The sequence below is a fragment of the Ambystoma mexicanum genome, chromosome 3p (assembly GCF_040938575.1).
Source record: "Ambystoma mexicanum isolate Mex_15411 chromosome 3p, UKY_AmexF1_1, whole genome shotgun sequence".
Taxonomy (NCBI): domain Eukaryota; kingdom Metazoa; phylum Chordata; class Amphibia; order Caudata; family Ambystomatidae; genus Ambystoma; species Ambystoma mexicanum.
Window position 1 is genome coordinate 1,030,966,498 of NC_090925.1, and position 14,781 is coordinate 1,030,981,278.

The window sequence follows — 14,781 nt, forward strand, 5'->3', positions numbered from 1 at the left end:
CAAATGTATCCCAGTATATTTACAGATGTCTGTCGAGAGTATTTGTATTTATTTATAAAGCGCACCAAGCCCTGGGGTATCTGAGCGCATATCTTGCATACACATCTGTTACAGCAATATATAGAATTACATAGATAAGATATACATATTAAACAGTTGTATACAGGATAGAGGGTGCAGTAGGTTCGCTGAAGTATAATACAGTGGGAAGGTAATCGTGATGAAAGAGAGGTTTGCTAGATCTCCTGCTCGAAAGACGCTTGTTTTCATGTTTTTCCTGAATATAAAGTAGGATGGTTCAGCTCTTAGATTTAATGGTAAGGTGTTCCACAATTTAGCTGCAAGGACAGGGAAGCTGCTCCCTCCTGCCTTCTGTAGTTTGTATTCTGGGAGATTAAGGCAGTGTGTCTGTGCAGATCTGGTGGGGTGGCTAGAGATGTGGTGTGAAAAGTTGTTGGATGTAACGCTCACCTGGTATCCACGGGGATACCACTAAGCCTGGTTGGACCCTTCGCTCCCTCTCGAACCTCTTCGCTTGGTAATGCGTCAAAGAGTTGGGCCTGCAATACAAGAGTGCTGGGTTCAAACTTAATTGTTCCTTTCTGCTTAACCCCCTCGCCTCCCTTGAAAACCAGACCCTCCCTCAGACCTGTCCTCACCTTGATTTTTTTGTACAAAGTGCTCTCCGTCCTGCCTCTCCATGCAGGGGCGCGTAGATGGAGCGGGCGTGTTGCGACGGAGTTACTTCACTGGTGCGAGCCCTGTTCGAGTCCAGTCCTGCTGTGACTCCAACTCTGTTAAGGTAGGTTGTTTCTTCACAGTTTTGATTTTTTCAGTCTCTCTTCTTTCTTTGTTCCTCCTTTATACATTTGCTAATGTCTGTTTTCTTTCCTCTAGGTGTGGAAAGCGATCTTGGCGTTGCCATGCGGATCGGCGTGGAGCAGGAATTGGTGAACGAATGTGCGTTGCACAACGTTATTCCAAAAGTACTGTGTGGTGCGTGGCGTTAATTTGCCTTTCTTATGCTAACCTGTTTCTCTTGTCTTGCTTGCAGGTCGCTATGATCCAGAACAGATGCCGACCATGAGACGTTCGAATCAGGTAAGAGTCTTGTACTTCCTTAACAAGAATGATTAGCTGCTCAATAATGCTGTTTTTTCTCGGTTGCTGTGCTCCGGACAAGGATGCGGTGCCTAGATGCTGGTGTTCTGGAGAAGGATGCAGCGCCTAGATGCTGGTGTTCTCTGGACTGAGTAAGAGATGGACCGAAGACAGGATGCTACTGACAGGTAAGTGCTGTAGTAATGATGTTCTTGTTCTTCCAGGGTGCGCAATGCCAGGATTCATCAGGTAAGGAATTCAGGAGGCAGAGCCGGGCACAGTGAGCGTCACGCTGCTAACAGCACCGCAAAGCGTGTTCCTCTGTTTGGCGTGGCTTATATAGCCCCAGGTATTCCAAGGCCCGACCACACCCAAAACACTGGACCGCATGGCTCAGTTCTTGGAACTGAGCTATGTGGGAGGCTCCATGTTGGACCCAGCCCATTACAGAGTCCAGGCCCCCATATTACCTCCACATTAAGCATGAGCCTGGCGCCAGGACTGACTTTGGCAAGGCCTTTGAGGCCATAATAGGAGACCCTAACTTGGTTTCAAGGGGAAGACTGACTTGCCCATTGGGGTTAGGGGTAGGGATCATGACATTAGAGAGGTATCTTGGCGCTTGGTTTGTGAGGCACTTGTGAGTGAGTGATAGTGTTTTGAAAGCAATCCTTTGATTGATGGATAGTTACGTCTGGATGTGGAAATGTGGTGGGATCTAGGAATGTTCAGTGCTGATCTGATAGCGTTATTTTGTATAACTTGCATTTTATTTATGTTCCTTTGGTTGTCACCCAAGTAGAGAGCATTGCAATGGTCCAGTTTAGATAGGACTAGTGCTCTGGCTACTGAAATGCAATTTGCAGAGGTTAAGAATGGTCTGCAGGAAGTGATTAATGTACAGGTGAAGGCTGTGGAGGATGCTGTTGCATTCATTTGTCTTGTTAACGTTAGTGCGGAGTCTTACTCAGGGTTTTCACGTCCTTGGATACCTTGATGAGGTTGCCGTCTATATTGAAGGAGTTGAACTGATCCTCTAGTTTGTTGAGTTTTGTTTGAGATCCTAGGAGGAGTAACTCTGTCTTATCGTTAAGACGGAGCCTGTAGTTGGCCATCCAGGCTTGTATGATAAGGTAGATATCGTTTATTGCTTTAGAGTCAGTGGCGTAATCCCCTGTGATGGGGATGAGTATTTGGGTGTCATCCGCATAATTAGTGTAGGTCACACCCAAATAGTCAAGGTCATCGAACGATGGTTTAGTAAACACATTGTATAAGGTCGGAGACGCGCATGATCCCTGGGGGACTCTGCAGGTGACTGGAGATGTCTCAGCCGAGGCTGCAGGTGCAAAGACCCTCAAGGATCTATTGTGTAGGAATGATTGGATTACTGAGTAAAATAAAGGCCGAGATAAATCATGTTCCCCTATAGAAAGGGATATCTTGTCTGTAAAAGGAACCACTTCCCATACCCCACAGAATCCGTGAGTATTCATGACTTTGCCTGACAACGTAAATGTTCCCTCTCGAATGCAGGACCTTGTTGCTGCTGTGTCTACAAGAAAAGAAAACGTTTTTTTCACCCATCACCACCCCTATGTAAGGCTCCTCCACAGGGTTGGGTGTGATCAACAATATGGAACATATCAAGTCAGTCTGTGGGCTGTCCTATTGAGGTTATAAGGGCATGCCATTCTCTGAAAATGAATTGTTTCCCACCATGGTGACCTCCTCCCCAGTTTTCTAACGGGGACCGTTGCCATGGAGTCCATGTGTGACAATGTGCCCTCGTGTGGCTGCACACTGTTCTGTATCTGTGGCACCTGCTCCGTGCTGCCTCGAATCTGGGCTGATAGTTATTTGGGTGCTTGCATTTGAGTCATGGGCTGGTGTACCTGCAGATGTGTACTGTGTCTGTCCCTGCTGTAGCTGTGGTTGGTCCTGGGTGTAATAGTCATCTTGGTCCTCCTGATATACTTGCTGGTACTGTGCTTCCCAATTCTCCTGCTCCCCCTGCTTCTGCGCACTCTACATGTGCCCCATCTGCCCGCAAGGCCAGCAGTGTGGTTTCTAAGTGGTTTCCTCCCTTGCCCTTGGAAACCCCTGCACAGTCCCCCAGGCCCTGCTGCACCTGTGGCTCATATCCTCGAAACCCCCCTGGCAGGCCCCCTTGGTTGTGATGGATCTGTGGCCCATACCCTCATCCTCTGGATGGCCCCCCTCTTTCTCGAAACCCTTGCTGCACGTTCCCCCACCCCATGAATCCTCCCGCGGCGGTGTGTTTTGCTCTTGTTGAGTCCCCTGTGTGACTGCGCTTGTCAGTACCACCCCTTCCAATGCATACTTTGATAGTTTCTTCTGCACTAATTTCGCTTCCTCTAGCTTTCTCTCCTCTGCCTTCTTCCGAATTTTCTCCTGCAAGAGCCTACAGTGGTGTACTATCATAAGCTGTATTTCTGGTCAAGGTTTTGCCTCCATGCCTACTAACTTCCTCAGCTGTTTCTGGGCTGGTTTGGGTAGTCCCAGGCATATGTGGTAAAATACTGCTACTGTTTTGTCCCACAGTTCTCACGTTTCAAAGTGCCAAAGCTGTGAATATAGTGTAAAGGGTCTTCGTCTAGCCACATCTTGTGGGCCATAATTGCACCAATGTCTGACATGTCAGGGTATTATCCTTAAGGCTTGCCATACGGCAGCTATGCAACTTGCAAACGGTGAACCATTGTGCCCCTTGTCATTAATACCTGCCCTTTTCCATACATTATCAGTGGCTTCTCCAAGGATTGCCACTAGTGGCGTTTTTACGTCCCTTGTTGCTAGTCTCTGTCCCACTGTCATACTTTCCATCTCATATAGCCATTTCGCCCCACCCACGATTAACAAAGGTAGTCTACCTCTCACGTTCTCCTTGTCAATGGGCTTACATGGAATGTTCTGAGGTTGCCCCCCTCTCTTTTCCAGTAGGGGGATTTGTGTAAACGCTACCCCCCCACTCGCTCCTCTGGTCATTCTGAACTGCCTGTCGGCGTTTCTAATGTCTGTGTACACATCTATTGGTTCTCTTATTGATATTCGAGCGCAGTCGTCGGATCTAGAGAAAGGATCATGGGGGGGACATGCTATAGCTGTCTCCCCCTTCCTTCGCCCTGGAAGATCTCTCTCAACATATGGCACTGGTTCGATATTGCAGAACTAGTCAACTGACCTCGGTGTTCGATTGTCCCCTTAGTTCCCACTGTAAAAGTCCCTTTTTCCCATGTCACATGTTTGTCTGCACCTTTCCCTGTGGACTGAGGCTTGAATCGCTCACTTACCTCGACCCCACTATTCCTTCTTTCGTTGTCCGAACCAGAGCCCAGATTACTGCAAAGTTCATCCACGAAGCTCAGTCTCCTAATGTCGTCTACGTTAGGCTTCATGGTGAGGTTGATGTCCTGCAAGTTGTCTGCTCCCTCCCCCATAGGATCCTAGGCCTGCTCTGTCCGGTACAGTGGTAATTCTACACTGTGTGGTTGTGCTGTCTGGCTCTGCTTGTCCTCCCCATCCTACTCTCATTTCCCATGCTCAGTGTCTCTCGTGTCTTTATGTCCCTTATTGTGCGATCCTCCTCCTCTGCCTTGCATGCGCGCTCCTGTTATTCTCTCTTCCTGCAACTTTCATGCGTTCTTCCTTCTCCTCTGCTTCCCTCCGTCTCTCAATCTCTTCTTGCTCCCTTCCCTTCTCTTACTTTCCCACTGCTCCTTCTCTTCCTCCCTCTGCACTCCCTCTCTATTCTGTTCTCTTTCCCTCTTCTTTCTGTCGGTCTTCTCCATTATCTCTGCCCAATCACTTGTTTCGCTACTCTCCTTAAGTTCTTCTATTGTTTTTGTTGCTCCCTCTGTCTCTCCATACGTCTTGTCCAGTTTCAGGAGGCTCTGTCCCCTTACACACTCGTTTGTGGCTATGCCCCCTAACCCCTCCTTTGTGCCCTTCTGCACATCACTGCTCGCTCCCCTTTCGCTGGTTTGCTGTCCTGTGCCTTTATGTCCCTCCTCCCGAGTATACGTTGGGGGTTTATATATCTGGTTCGAAAACCCCTCTGCCACCTTTAGCTCCTGTAATGGGTACATCCCCTGTCCATCGTCTGTGTCGTCAGAGACCTTGCTTGGAAGGGCAGGTGGGGCTGCGGGCCCCTGCACCTTATGCTAGCTCAGCATCCACTGCCGCCTCACTGCATCCACCTCGCCCTAATGAAACATCCTCCACAATTCAAATATCGCCATGCGGCTTACTAACCACTTCCCCTTGTAGGTACCTTGTATGTGTCAAAAGTGATTGCTGCACATCCTTGGAGAAACTTCCGCATGGTGGCCATGGTTTAGTTAACTTACTCTTTGCTTTGAGTCCATTCTTTGCTGTATTTGCAAATCTTGTCTGTGTAAGGTGGGCGGGTCTTACACAGGTGCGGTAGGGGCATATCACCCCTGCACTTCCTTGATACATCGCTTTCGCTTTTAACTTGACCTCAAATTGAGGATTTTGATAGTCCACTGTTAAGGAAGAAACACAGTGTAATCACAATGTTTTACAGTCACTATGAGCCTCTTTGGCTCCACAACCTGTCGTGCATGCTCCGTGCACCACCCCTTTCACAATACTTGCCTCGCCAGGCACACCCACGAATCTCACGCATGCGCCTTCCGTGCCCCGCCACTGGTTCACCTCGACTATCAATCATAAGCTTTCCAACGCTAGCTCCTTACTGTCTCGTGTTCTCTACGTCTTATGTAAAAACCAACGGGTGACGTCGCCAATTTATTATACAAGGTAGTGCTAGAAAATCAAATGCAGCATGCACAGTGCTATTACCCTGTTGCCCCAAAGATGCACACAATCCCCACACAACCCCCAGAGCGGTCTTCCTGCCTCCTAGCAGAGTACACTACTATTATTCTGTGTGCGATCTGTACCTGTTGCGTGGCCAAACAAGCAAAATGTCTCTTCGAGACTTAACCATTTAAATCACCTTCTGCAATCTGGGTCTGCTCCCTTGCTAAACCTTACGGGGATACCGTCATCTGGGACCAGAGATAAAACACCCATCCCAAGGGAATCCACTATTTACATAACTTCTGTCATCCGTGCGCTCAAGTCCATAGTCTAGGTTGTTCACCAGAAACTTTTACCTCGGCCGTAGCCACAAATAATGACATCTACCTCCGCTCCTGTCTCTACTAATCTCAACTGTGCTTGACAATACTTGACGATGCTTAACAATACCCCATACCCTCCCTCAAACCCCAGTTGCTGTGCGGCTTGGTCAATACCTACACCGTGTGGTCTGCTGACGCTGCTCGGCTGACGGATCCCCGAAAGCTGCCCCTTTGCCTTCCTGGTCTGCTGGACGCCTCACAGACTTCGGGAAGGGATTTTTCCCAGGCTGGCCCCTGATAGCCTTTCTGTGGGGCATGCGTTCCCTGTCTTCTCTAACGCAAGGGGATCTGCTGCGGGAGAGTTGGATTTGAGCCGGGCTAGTGTACCTAAACATTACCTCTGCTGCCAACTTGTTGGGGTAGTTCTTCCAGGTATACTAGAGGATGGCTGAGACATGGCCTTACTCTCAAGGGCCCAACTCCCTTCCCCAGAATAAACAGAGGACTCGGCCAACAGCAAGTTAGAACTGCTGTTTATTGCAGAAACCAACAGGGATCAATACAAGACACTGAAGATTCTCCAATATATCCCAGCTCTCCATGGTGTGTGCTCCATTTTGTACAAGCATTGCATCGCCACCTGGCCCCTTGCCTAAAAACCTATCTGCATAGAGGATTTGGTATCTAGACTATTACCTATGGAGGTACCCTATAGAGGTTATTCTACTGATCCTTGCATGCCAGGTGGCTGGCCTGTCCTGTCCCCAAGAAACTCTTGATTACACTGTTGCAGAGTAACAGGCTTACTATTGGCCCTTGCCCCATTCAATGCACCCGTGAGTTCCGATTCTCTGATTGGCTAGAGCTGATCTCCCCAGGACTGGGTCTCGATTGAGTTCTCAACTCGCTTTGCACCTCTTCAAGGTGATGTGAACGATTGTGCCTGTGTTGTAAATGTCAGTGTATGCCCTCTTCCTACGAGAATGCGCACTGATGTTGCAACACTTGTTGATTAATTTGTCTGGGTCTGCCGGGACCGGCTTTGCTTTCCCACCACGAGTGAATGCCCATTGTTTCGTTCAGCTGCATCCTGTGCTTAGGGATCACAATATTCAACTCATGAGCTTACATTTGAGGATTTATTCAGTTTCTCTTCAGCTGGGTCCCCTTGTCGTCTTAAGATTGGAATGTGTCTGTGTATCTCTGACCTTGGCTGTGAGTCTGCTTTGTGCTCTGTGCAGCTTGAATTAACTCTCTTCGTCTCAGGCTCTATATCTTTGAGGCCCTCTCTAATTTTCCTTGTACTTCATTGTATGATTTCTACATGCTAGGTAACCTAGAAGTTAGTCACACATGGTTTTATCAGGCTCCATATGTACTCCTGTAGTTCCATACGCCTATTTCGCATAAGCATCTGCTCAGGATCTTGTTAGCCTTTCTGTGTTACTGTATTTGGCTAATGAAAAAATAATAAACGCATTGACAGCATGTATATGTCCTCTAGCTATAGAACTGTGTGTCAGACTCTGTCTTTATCTTCTTGCAGGAGTGATGCTGGCCCACCAGACCCCCTTGATATGCCAGCTCAACAATCCTCAATACTTAAAATTACCAAACCGGCAAACCCAAGGGGAAAGGGGAATAGAGGATAAAATAACAACTGCAGATCTTCACTGGCTCTCAAGATACTGGCTCCCTGATTCTTGGTTTTCAGCTACTCTGACTCCGTAGATGATTTTTCTTTATTGCTGAATTGATTTAGTTTTCATCATTAAGCTGTGTCTGTCAAAATCTTAAAACAAGAATATACGGGTTAAAAATACTCTACTCTTAATATAGTCTATATATATATATATATATATATTTAATTTTAAACCTTATTTTCTCTTTACCTGCTGCCTATGCTAGATTGCTGATGGGCATCAATTTTATGAAACACTTTTCATTAAGTCTTCAAATATTATATAATATTTCAATTGTTCATAGAACCTTGGTAGTTTTTTCTTGACTTAAGTGTTGCTGAAAATCTGAATTGAAATTGCTTTGACGAAATAGTTCAATTATAGTTCTTAAAATTCATGAAATAATTAAAGTTATTCTTTGTAGAAACTTCCAGCTTTCTATTTATTGTAATTCTTGAGGAATAATGTATCCATGTGTAATTTTATTCAACTCTGTAGACTTCTCAAGTTCTTTAGATAAAGGATAACTATTAAGCACTGAGAACAAAAAATATAACTTGTCTGCAGGACGCGACATTACGCGCAAACAGAACGGAGTAGAGAAAAATGAAGACACAAAGCAAAAAATAGAACCGCGCCCTAATAAATACTGGTAACCCAGAAAAAACTCTCCGCAATATTAACTCAACAATTTAAAACTAGAACACTGAGTTTTATAGAGTTTTTTTCAAACAACGTCCACTACGTCACTAGAAACGACTAGACGCCAAACCAGGAAGTAAATCAATACTATCGGGACGCACGCAACAGACGCACGCGGGTCACTTACTCTAACTAAAATTACCGTTTACTCAATTATAAACGAGTTGCGCGTGTAACAAGAAAATACTGCGAAAATGATGCAGAATACACGCGCAACTCCTAAGAAAACAGAATCGAAATAAACACTACTGAAAATAAAACCTACGCAATACAATACGCTAACACGAAGTCGCGAGAAAAAATAAATGCAATATTAAATTTCATTCTCCAAACTTGCGCAGTGCAAATAATAGTTCTTTTCAAATCATAAACCAAAATGCAGATATTACAGTTTCCTTGTTAATAACTCATAGTTGAGTTCAGTCAAAAAGATGAACTTTTCAGATAGAAAGACTTAGCTTGCTTCATCTGTAAATATTCTTGTATATAATGATGACTTCTTCTTGAAGATATCTTTCTGTAGAGTTATCATCTAGGATTTACTCAAAAAGGAATTCTAAAACTTCTTAAAACTAAATATCTAGGGAGCTATAGTTTTCAACAACCTTTCTCTTTGGGAACTGGAATGAAAGGCAGTTTAGAATCTTGATGAAAGTTCCAAGCTACCTCACAGCACTATTTCTCCAATCACTGTTATGGAACAGAGCCACCATTTTGGCTTGGGAAATTAGGCACTTCCTGCATAGTTTAAAATTAAGGAATTTTAGGTAAACAATAAGATGTGAAATTCAGAACTAACACTCAAACTTCACTCACCCATTACTCTTACATATATATGTGATGATGAAATTTCTTAAATGAACATTTTCTAGTGTAATGTCTCTTTAACAATGTGGAAATATGCCATGGGATCCTGACACTGTGGAAGCATGTTCTTCGTGTGTGTCTGTGTAATGCGATGCAGGACTGTGTGTGTGCTTCATGACTAACGCTGCTACGTTGAGGTGTCACTAGTGACGTCGGCATCGTGGCTTCTTGGTGCTTAATTGAAACTGTCCATCAAGGTGTTACCGTTCATGATCTGTTTCTTCCCCTATACCGGTGAAGATATGTATTGTATTCTGTCTGACAAATGCACAGAAAGATATCCTCTCAGCCAGCCATAAAATCTTTGGTGCACTCAGGATTTGTCTGAAATAAGATGGGTGGCTGCAAGCGTTTCTGGCTCTTTGTCTAGTCATGAATCTGGGGGCGAGAAGGGCATTCCTGGGATCCTCTCTTCACCCGATTATGATCATTTAAAGTGCCTGAGTTGTTCTAGTATAAATATTCTGCGAATGCAAATATATAGGAACTATTGTAACTGTTGGATTTCTTTTTTTTTTTTATTCTATTGCTTATCAGTTTTCCTTTCTCTTACAAGCCCGCGTTTAACCTGGCAGAGTATCACCAGATGTATCTGGAGACTGAAAGGATCAGAGTGCCGGAGATTATCTTCCAGCCTTCCCTGATAGGAGAAGAGCAGGCTGGAATTGCAGAGACCATGCAGTATGTTTTGGACAGGTGAGTGTGCGGGAGAAGCTGGGACAGCGGAGCAGGAAACCAAAGTAAAGCTATAAACCAGTCTTGTGTATCAGGCAGCAAACCATCGGAGCTACCCCTAGAGGATGAGATGTTAATAAATAGTACTGCAAATGTTGCTTCTGCATGATTGGGGTTTGTCCCCAGAAGACACTATACTTCAATACTGGGCACAGCCAACAGGAGTGTTATTGCAGTAGCAATACTGGTAATAATTGGCATAACAAGCATTTAACCTCTTATAGTAGTAAAATACTGGCATATGTTGTGGACACATTCATCCTGAAGTGTTTTACAGTGACAATGCACTTCAATTTTTTTTTTAAACGTATTTTATTGGCATTTGTATTGGATGCATACAAATACAAGAAAATTAACTAAAACAATAAACATAAACAACAGTCTTCATGCGAAACAGTTCCTCTTAGGTGGGCATGGCTGCAAATAGGGGTTCCGATATCACGGGAAGTGGGAGGGATCTCGGTCAAGAAGATCACCATATCCAGGCGAGTGCGAGGGATCAGTTATGGCAAAGTAGTGGGGTCTATGGTCTGCACTGAAGTGTATATCTCTCAGGAGGGCCTTCCAAGAGTCTAGAGTGCCACTCGCAATGTCTCCGCTAGAGATGATTCCATCTTGCCAGGCTCTGGTTTCGGCTGAAGTCCATCTCTCTAGCTCTTTCGTCCAGCGTTTGTGTCTAGGGCCCCCTGGTGTCTTTCATGCCATGGCTAAAGTTATTTTTGTAAGGATACATGCAATGTCCATCAACTTAACAACATGTTTGTATTTGCTTAGTCTGGGGTAGACCCCTAATGAGCATTCCCCGGGTGTCCATTCATATCTGCTTATCCCGGCATCAGTGCAGGTCTGTTTAACTTTGGACCACAGCGCCATTGTCCTGGTGCAAGTCCAGAACATGTGGATCAGATCAGCTTTGTCGTTCCCACACCATGGGCAAGCCGGGGAGGCTTGTTTGTTGAAAGAGGCCACCCTGTGTGGGGTCATATACGTCCGATATAGGACGTTTAGTTGTATCTGACCGAATCTGGAGTTTCTCTACACCTTCTTGGGGTATAGTAACGTTCTTTCCCATTCCTTGTCTGTAAGCGTAGTTTCGAGGTCCGTTTCCCATTTTGCCTTCAGTGTCGCACTTTTGGGGTTGGGTTTGTCGATGAGCCTCTTGTAGAGGCAAGAGAACGGTTTCCAGCCATCCGTAAGGTCGTGCATCTCCTGTAACAGTGGGTCTGGGTTGGGTTCCTCCGGCCAGCTGCACCAGATCTTCTTGGCGGTTTGTTTGAGCTGGTGATACCAGAGAAACTGGACGCTTGATAGCCCTTCATTAGCCTGCAGTGACTCAAAATCCTTGAATTCACCCTCCTCAAACATATCCCCCCATGTGTAAATTCCGGAGCCCACCCACCTCCTAGCTGTGGAGAAATCCGATACTGTTCTGCACACGTCAACCAGAATGGGGTTCTCCGGAGAGTAAGGGTGTTTCACCTGCCTGATGTAGCAGGTTCTGGTCCAAATTTGCCTACCAAGTTCGACGATCAGGGGGGCATCTGGGGATTGTCATAGAGGGTTCCAAAGAGTTTCCTTGGGGAATATTCTGGAGGGAGCTCGGCTGATGGATCGTCCGAGAGCCACTTCGTCACGTGGCTAAGCTGTGCCGCAAGATAATACAACTGGAGGCCTGGGAGTTATATTCCCCCTTTCTTGTATGGGAGGGATAGGGTAGCCAAAGTCAATTTATGCCTGGAAGGTCCCCATAGGAAGTCCTTGATAAGTGCCTTCAATTTCGTAAAGAATGGCGGTCTGACGTAGTGGCATATGTTGACGAAGAAATACAGAAATCGGGGGAGGACTATAATCTTAACGATTGCTGCTCTGCCTACCATTGCAAGTGAGAGTCTAGACCAAAATTTCATGGATCTGCGAAGGCTGGTTTTTGCTACTTCCGTGTTGTGCTCGTGTGTGAGCATCGGGGTGTGGCTCACATTAATTCCTAGGTACCGAAACGTGTCGAGTTGCCACTTTATCCCAATGTCCGGAAGATCAGTTTCTACTAGGCCTCTTGGGCTAGCCAAGGTTAAGGCAGAGGATTTCAGTCTACTGAATTTGATCCCCGAGTATTTTGCATAGTTGTCTAGTACATCCAATGTGATTGGTGCGTTGATCTGGGGATCTTTCAAGTATAAAAGGACATCGTCCGCGTATTGGGATATTATGTTATGTTCGTTGCCTACTTTGATGCCAGCGTCAAAGAACTGTTTCCTAAAATATATGGCAATCGGCTCCAGGCCCAATATGTATAGCATGGGCGACAGTGGGCACCCTTGTTTGGTGCCCCTTTGTATTTTCCAGGATTCAGACACTGTTCTGCCGGTTTTAACTCTTGTCACAGGAGAATTGTAGAGTACTGTGATCCATCTGACAAAGCCCTCGCCAAACCCGAACCCTCTCAGCACCTCGACGAGCCACTCCCAGAAGATAGAATCAAAGGCCTCGATGGCATCAAGTGATGGTACTGCTAGGTCTTCTTCATTCTCATAGGTTTCGGCCATAATGTGTTGAAGCCTTCTCAGGTTGGCTGTGGTATTACGTCCTGGAACAAAGCCATTCTGGTCTTCGTGGATTAGGGACCCTACCACCCTAGCGAGTCTGCTGGCCAGTATAGTGGTGAGAATCTTGCTGTCATAATTTAACATGGCCAGAGGGCGATAAGAGTCAGTCAGTGGGTGGTTTGTTTGGTTTGAGCATGGGAATAATTATCTCTTTCATAGTGTTAGGTAAGACCCCGTTTTCGTAGGCCTCTAGGTAGACCTCGTGGAGGATTGGGATGAGGGTGGATTCGTATGTTTTTTGTAAAATTCAGTCGGGAGGCCGTCACTTCCGGGAGCCTTACAGGTGGCCAGCGATCTGATTGCTCCTGTCGCATCTTCTGCTGTGATTTCCATCTCCAGTGCCTCTCTGTTCGCTGGATATTTTGGGGAGGCCTATCTCATCCAGTGTTTCTTTAATTTCATCTCTGTCTATTTGTGTGTCATGGGAGTACAATCTGGAGTAGAATTTGGCAAACGCTTCATTAATTCCTAGTTGTGTCTTCACAATGCACTTCATAAATTTGGTACTTGGCATCACAAGAATGCATTGGAAAAATGCTCCCCTGTACTGTTGGTGACCTATCATTTATGGACTTTTTCATGTTCTCTTAGAGCCATTGTATGACTTTTTACCTACTTTTTCACAAAACTGGACTGTAAGATGCACCCTAGCAAGGTGGTCTCGGGCTCCCACACTATGCTAAGTTGTTCAGTCCTTACAGTGGGATTTATATATACATCCCTCCAGTGAAAATATTCAGCAGCCACCACTGCATTGCTGACTTACCTTCAGTATGCTGAAATTTCAGAGACTAGTGATCTTTCCCCTTCTCGTAACCATACGCCTGTTCTGTAAGGAATCATCAATTCGACTCATTCAGAGTCCGTTTATTTATTGAATATGTACACAAACAACAAACTTATTTGTCTTTATGCACTTTTTTAGTTGTTGATGAGCCAGTTCAGAGTTAGTGATCTTTAGAGGAGAGTGTCTAGTGCTGCCTGTACATCATACTGTTTAGCAAAAAAACACACATCATGAAACTAATACGGATAGAAATTGACTCTTCATCAGCTAGCATTACATAGGCTCTCAGTAGCCCAGACAGCTGTCCTTGCTCTGCGGTTCCCTGTTCTGTTTGACAAAAGATTCACTTCTCCCACCTCTCAATCCTGCTCCCACTTACCCTTTCCCACCCTCCGTCCCCATCTCGGTCCTCTCCCTGTCCCCCTCCCTCTCTAGTCCTCTCCCTCTCCTGATCTACCCCCTTCGCTTCTTCTTTCACTTCTTCGGCCACCCTTCCTCTACCTCTTCTCTCACCTTTCTCAAAGACCCCCATCTGTCTGTCCCCTGGTCATATCATAATCTCCATCTGTCTTTTCCCCACTACCTTCCGCCTTCACTTGGCCCTCCACACGAGTGCTCCTACTAGCACCTGTCACTTTTTCATCTCGCTCCTCGACTGCACCCTTCCCACTTACTCTCTAAATTCCTCTACACCTCTATCCCAAGCTCTTATCCTTTCTCTCACCTTTCACGCCCCTTTCAACATGCTACACGCAACTGGTGCAGTTCACTCTCAAACAATTCCTTGCAGCCTCACAAAACAGTCCAAGTCTCCTCAGCACTCCGCTCGATCGTCCGCTGCCTGGTCTGTTCTCCACCTGAACACCTTACAATTTCCTCTTTGCTCACTGGGCTTTTAATACCCAGACTACATCCTAAGAAACATCTTTCTGGCTCCCATTGCACTCCCTGGTCACAAGCTCCCCTCAGCCATTCTCTGGGTTTTAGCCCAGCCCCCTTTTTCGTTCTCCATTTTCAGGGTGGCAGCCATGTGTTAGGGCTGCTAATTTTCCTTGTGGTTTTGTCCATGTGCTGTGGGATTAGTTTCCAAATGGATTTGCGACGGATTTCTGTGCCTCCAATGCAGGCCCTTTTCACAGTTCCATGTGTTAATATCCCTGCAAAAATATTGC

The 14,781-nt window shown here is 45.8% G+C and overlaps 1 protein-coding gene across 1 annotated transcript in view; it reads left to right on the forward strand.

Moving 5' to 3' along the window:
* ACTR5 (actin related protein 5) overlaps positions 1 to 14,781 on the forward strand; it is a 508,848-nt gene that overhangs the window by 370,037 nt on the left and 124,030 nt on the right. Inside the window, exon 7 of the mRNA XM_069652370.1 lies at positions 10,041 to 10,180. Coding sequence (XP_069508471.1) covers positions 10,041 to 10,180 — 140 coding nt within the window. The remainder of the gene's footprint in view (positions 1 to 10,040; positions 10,181 to 14,781) is intronic.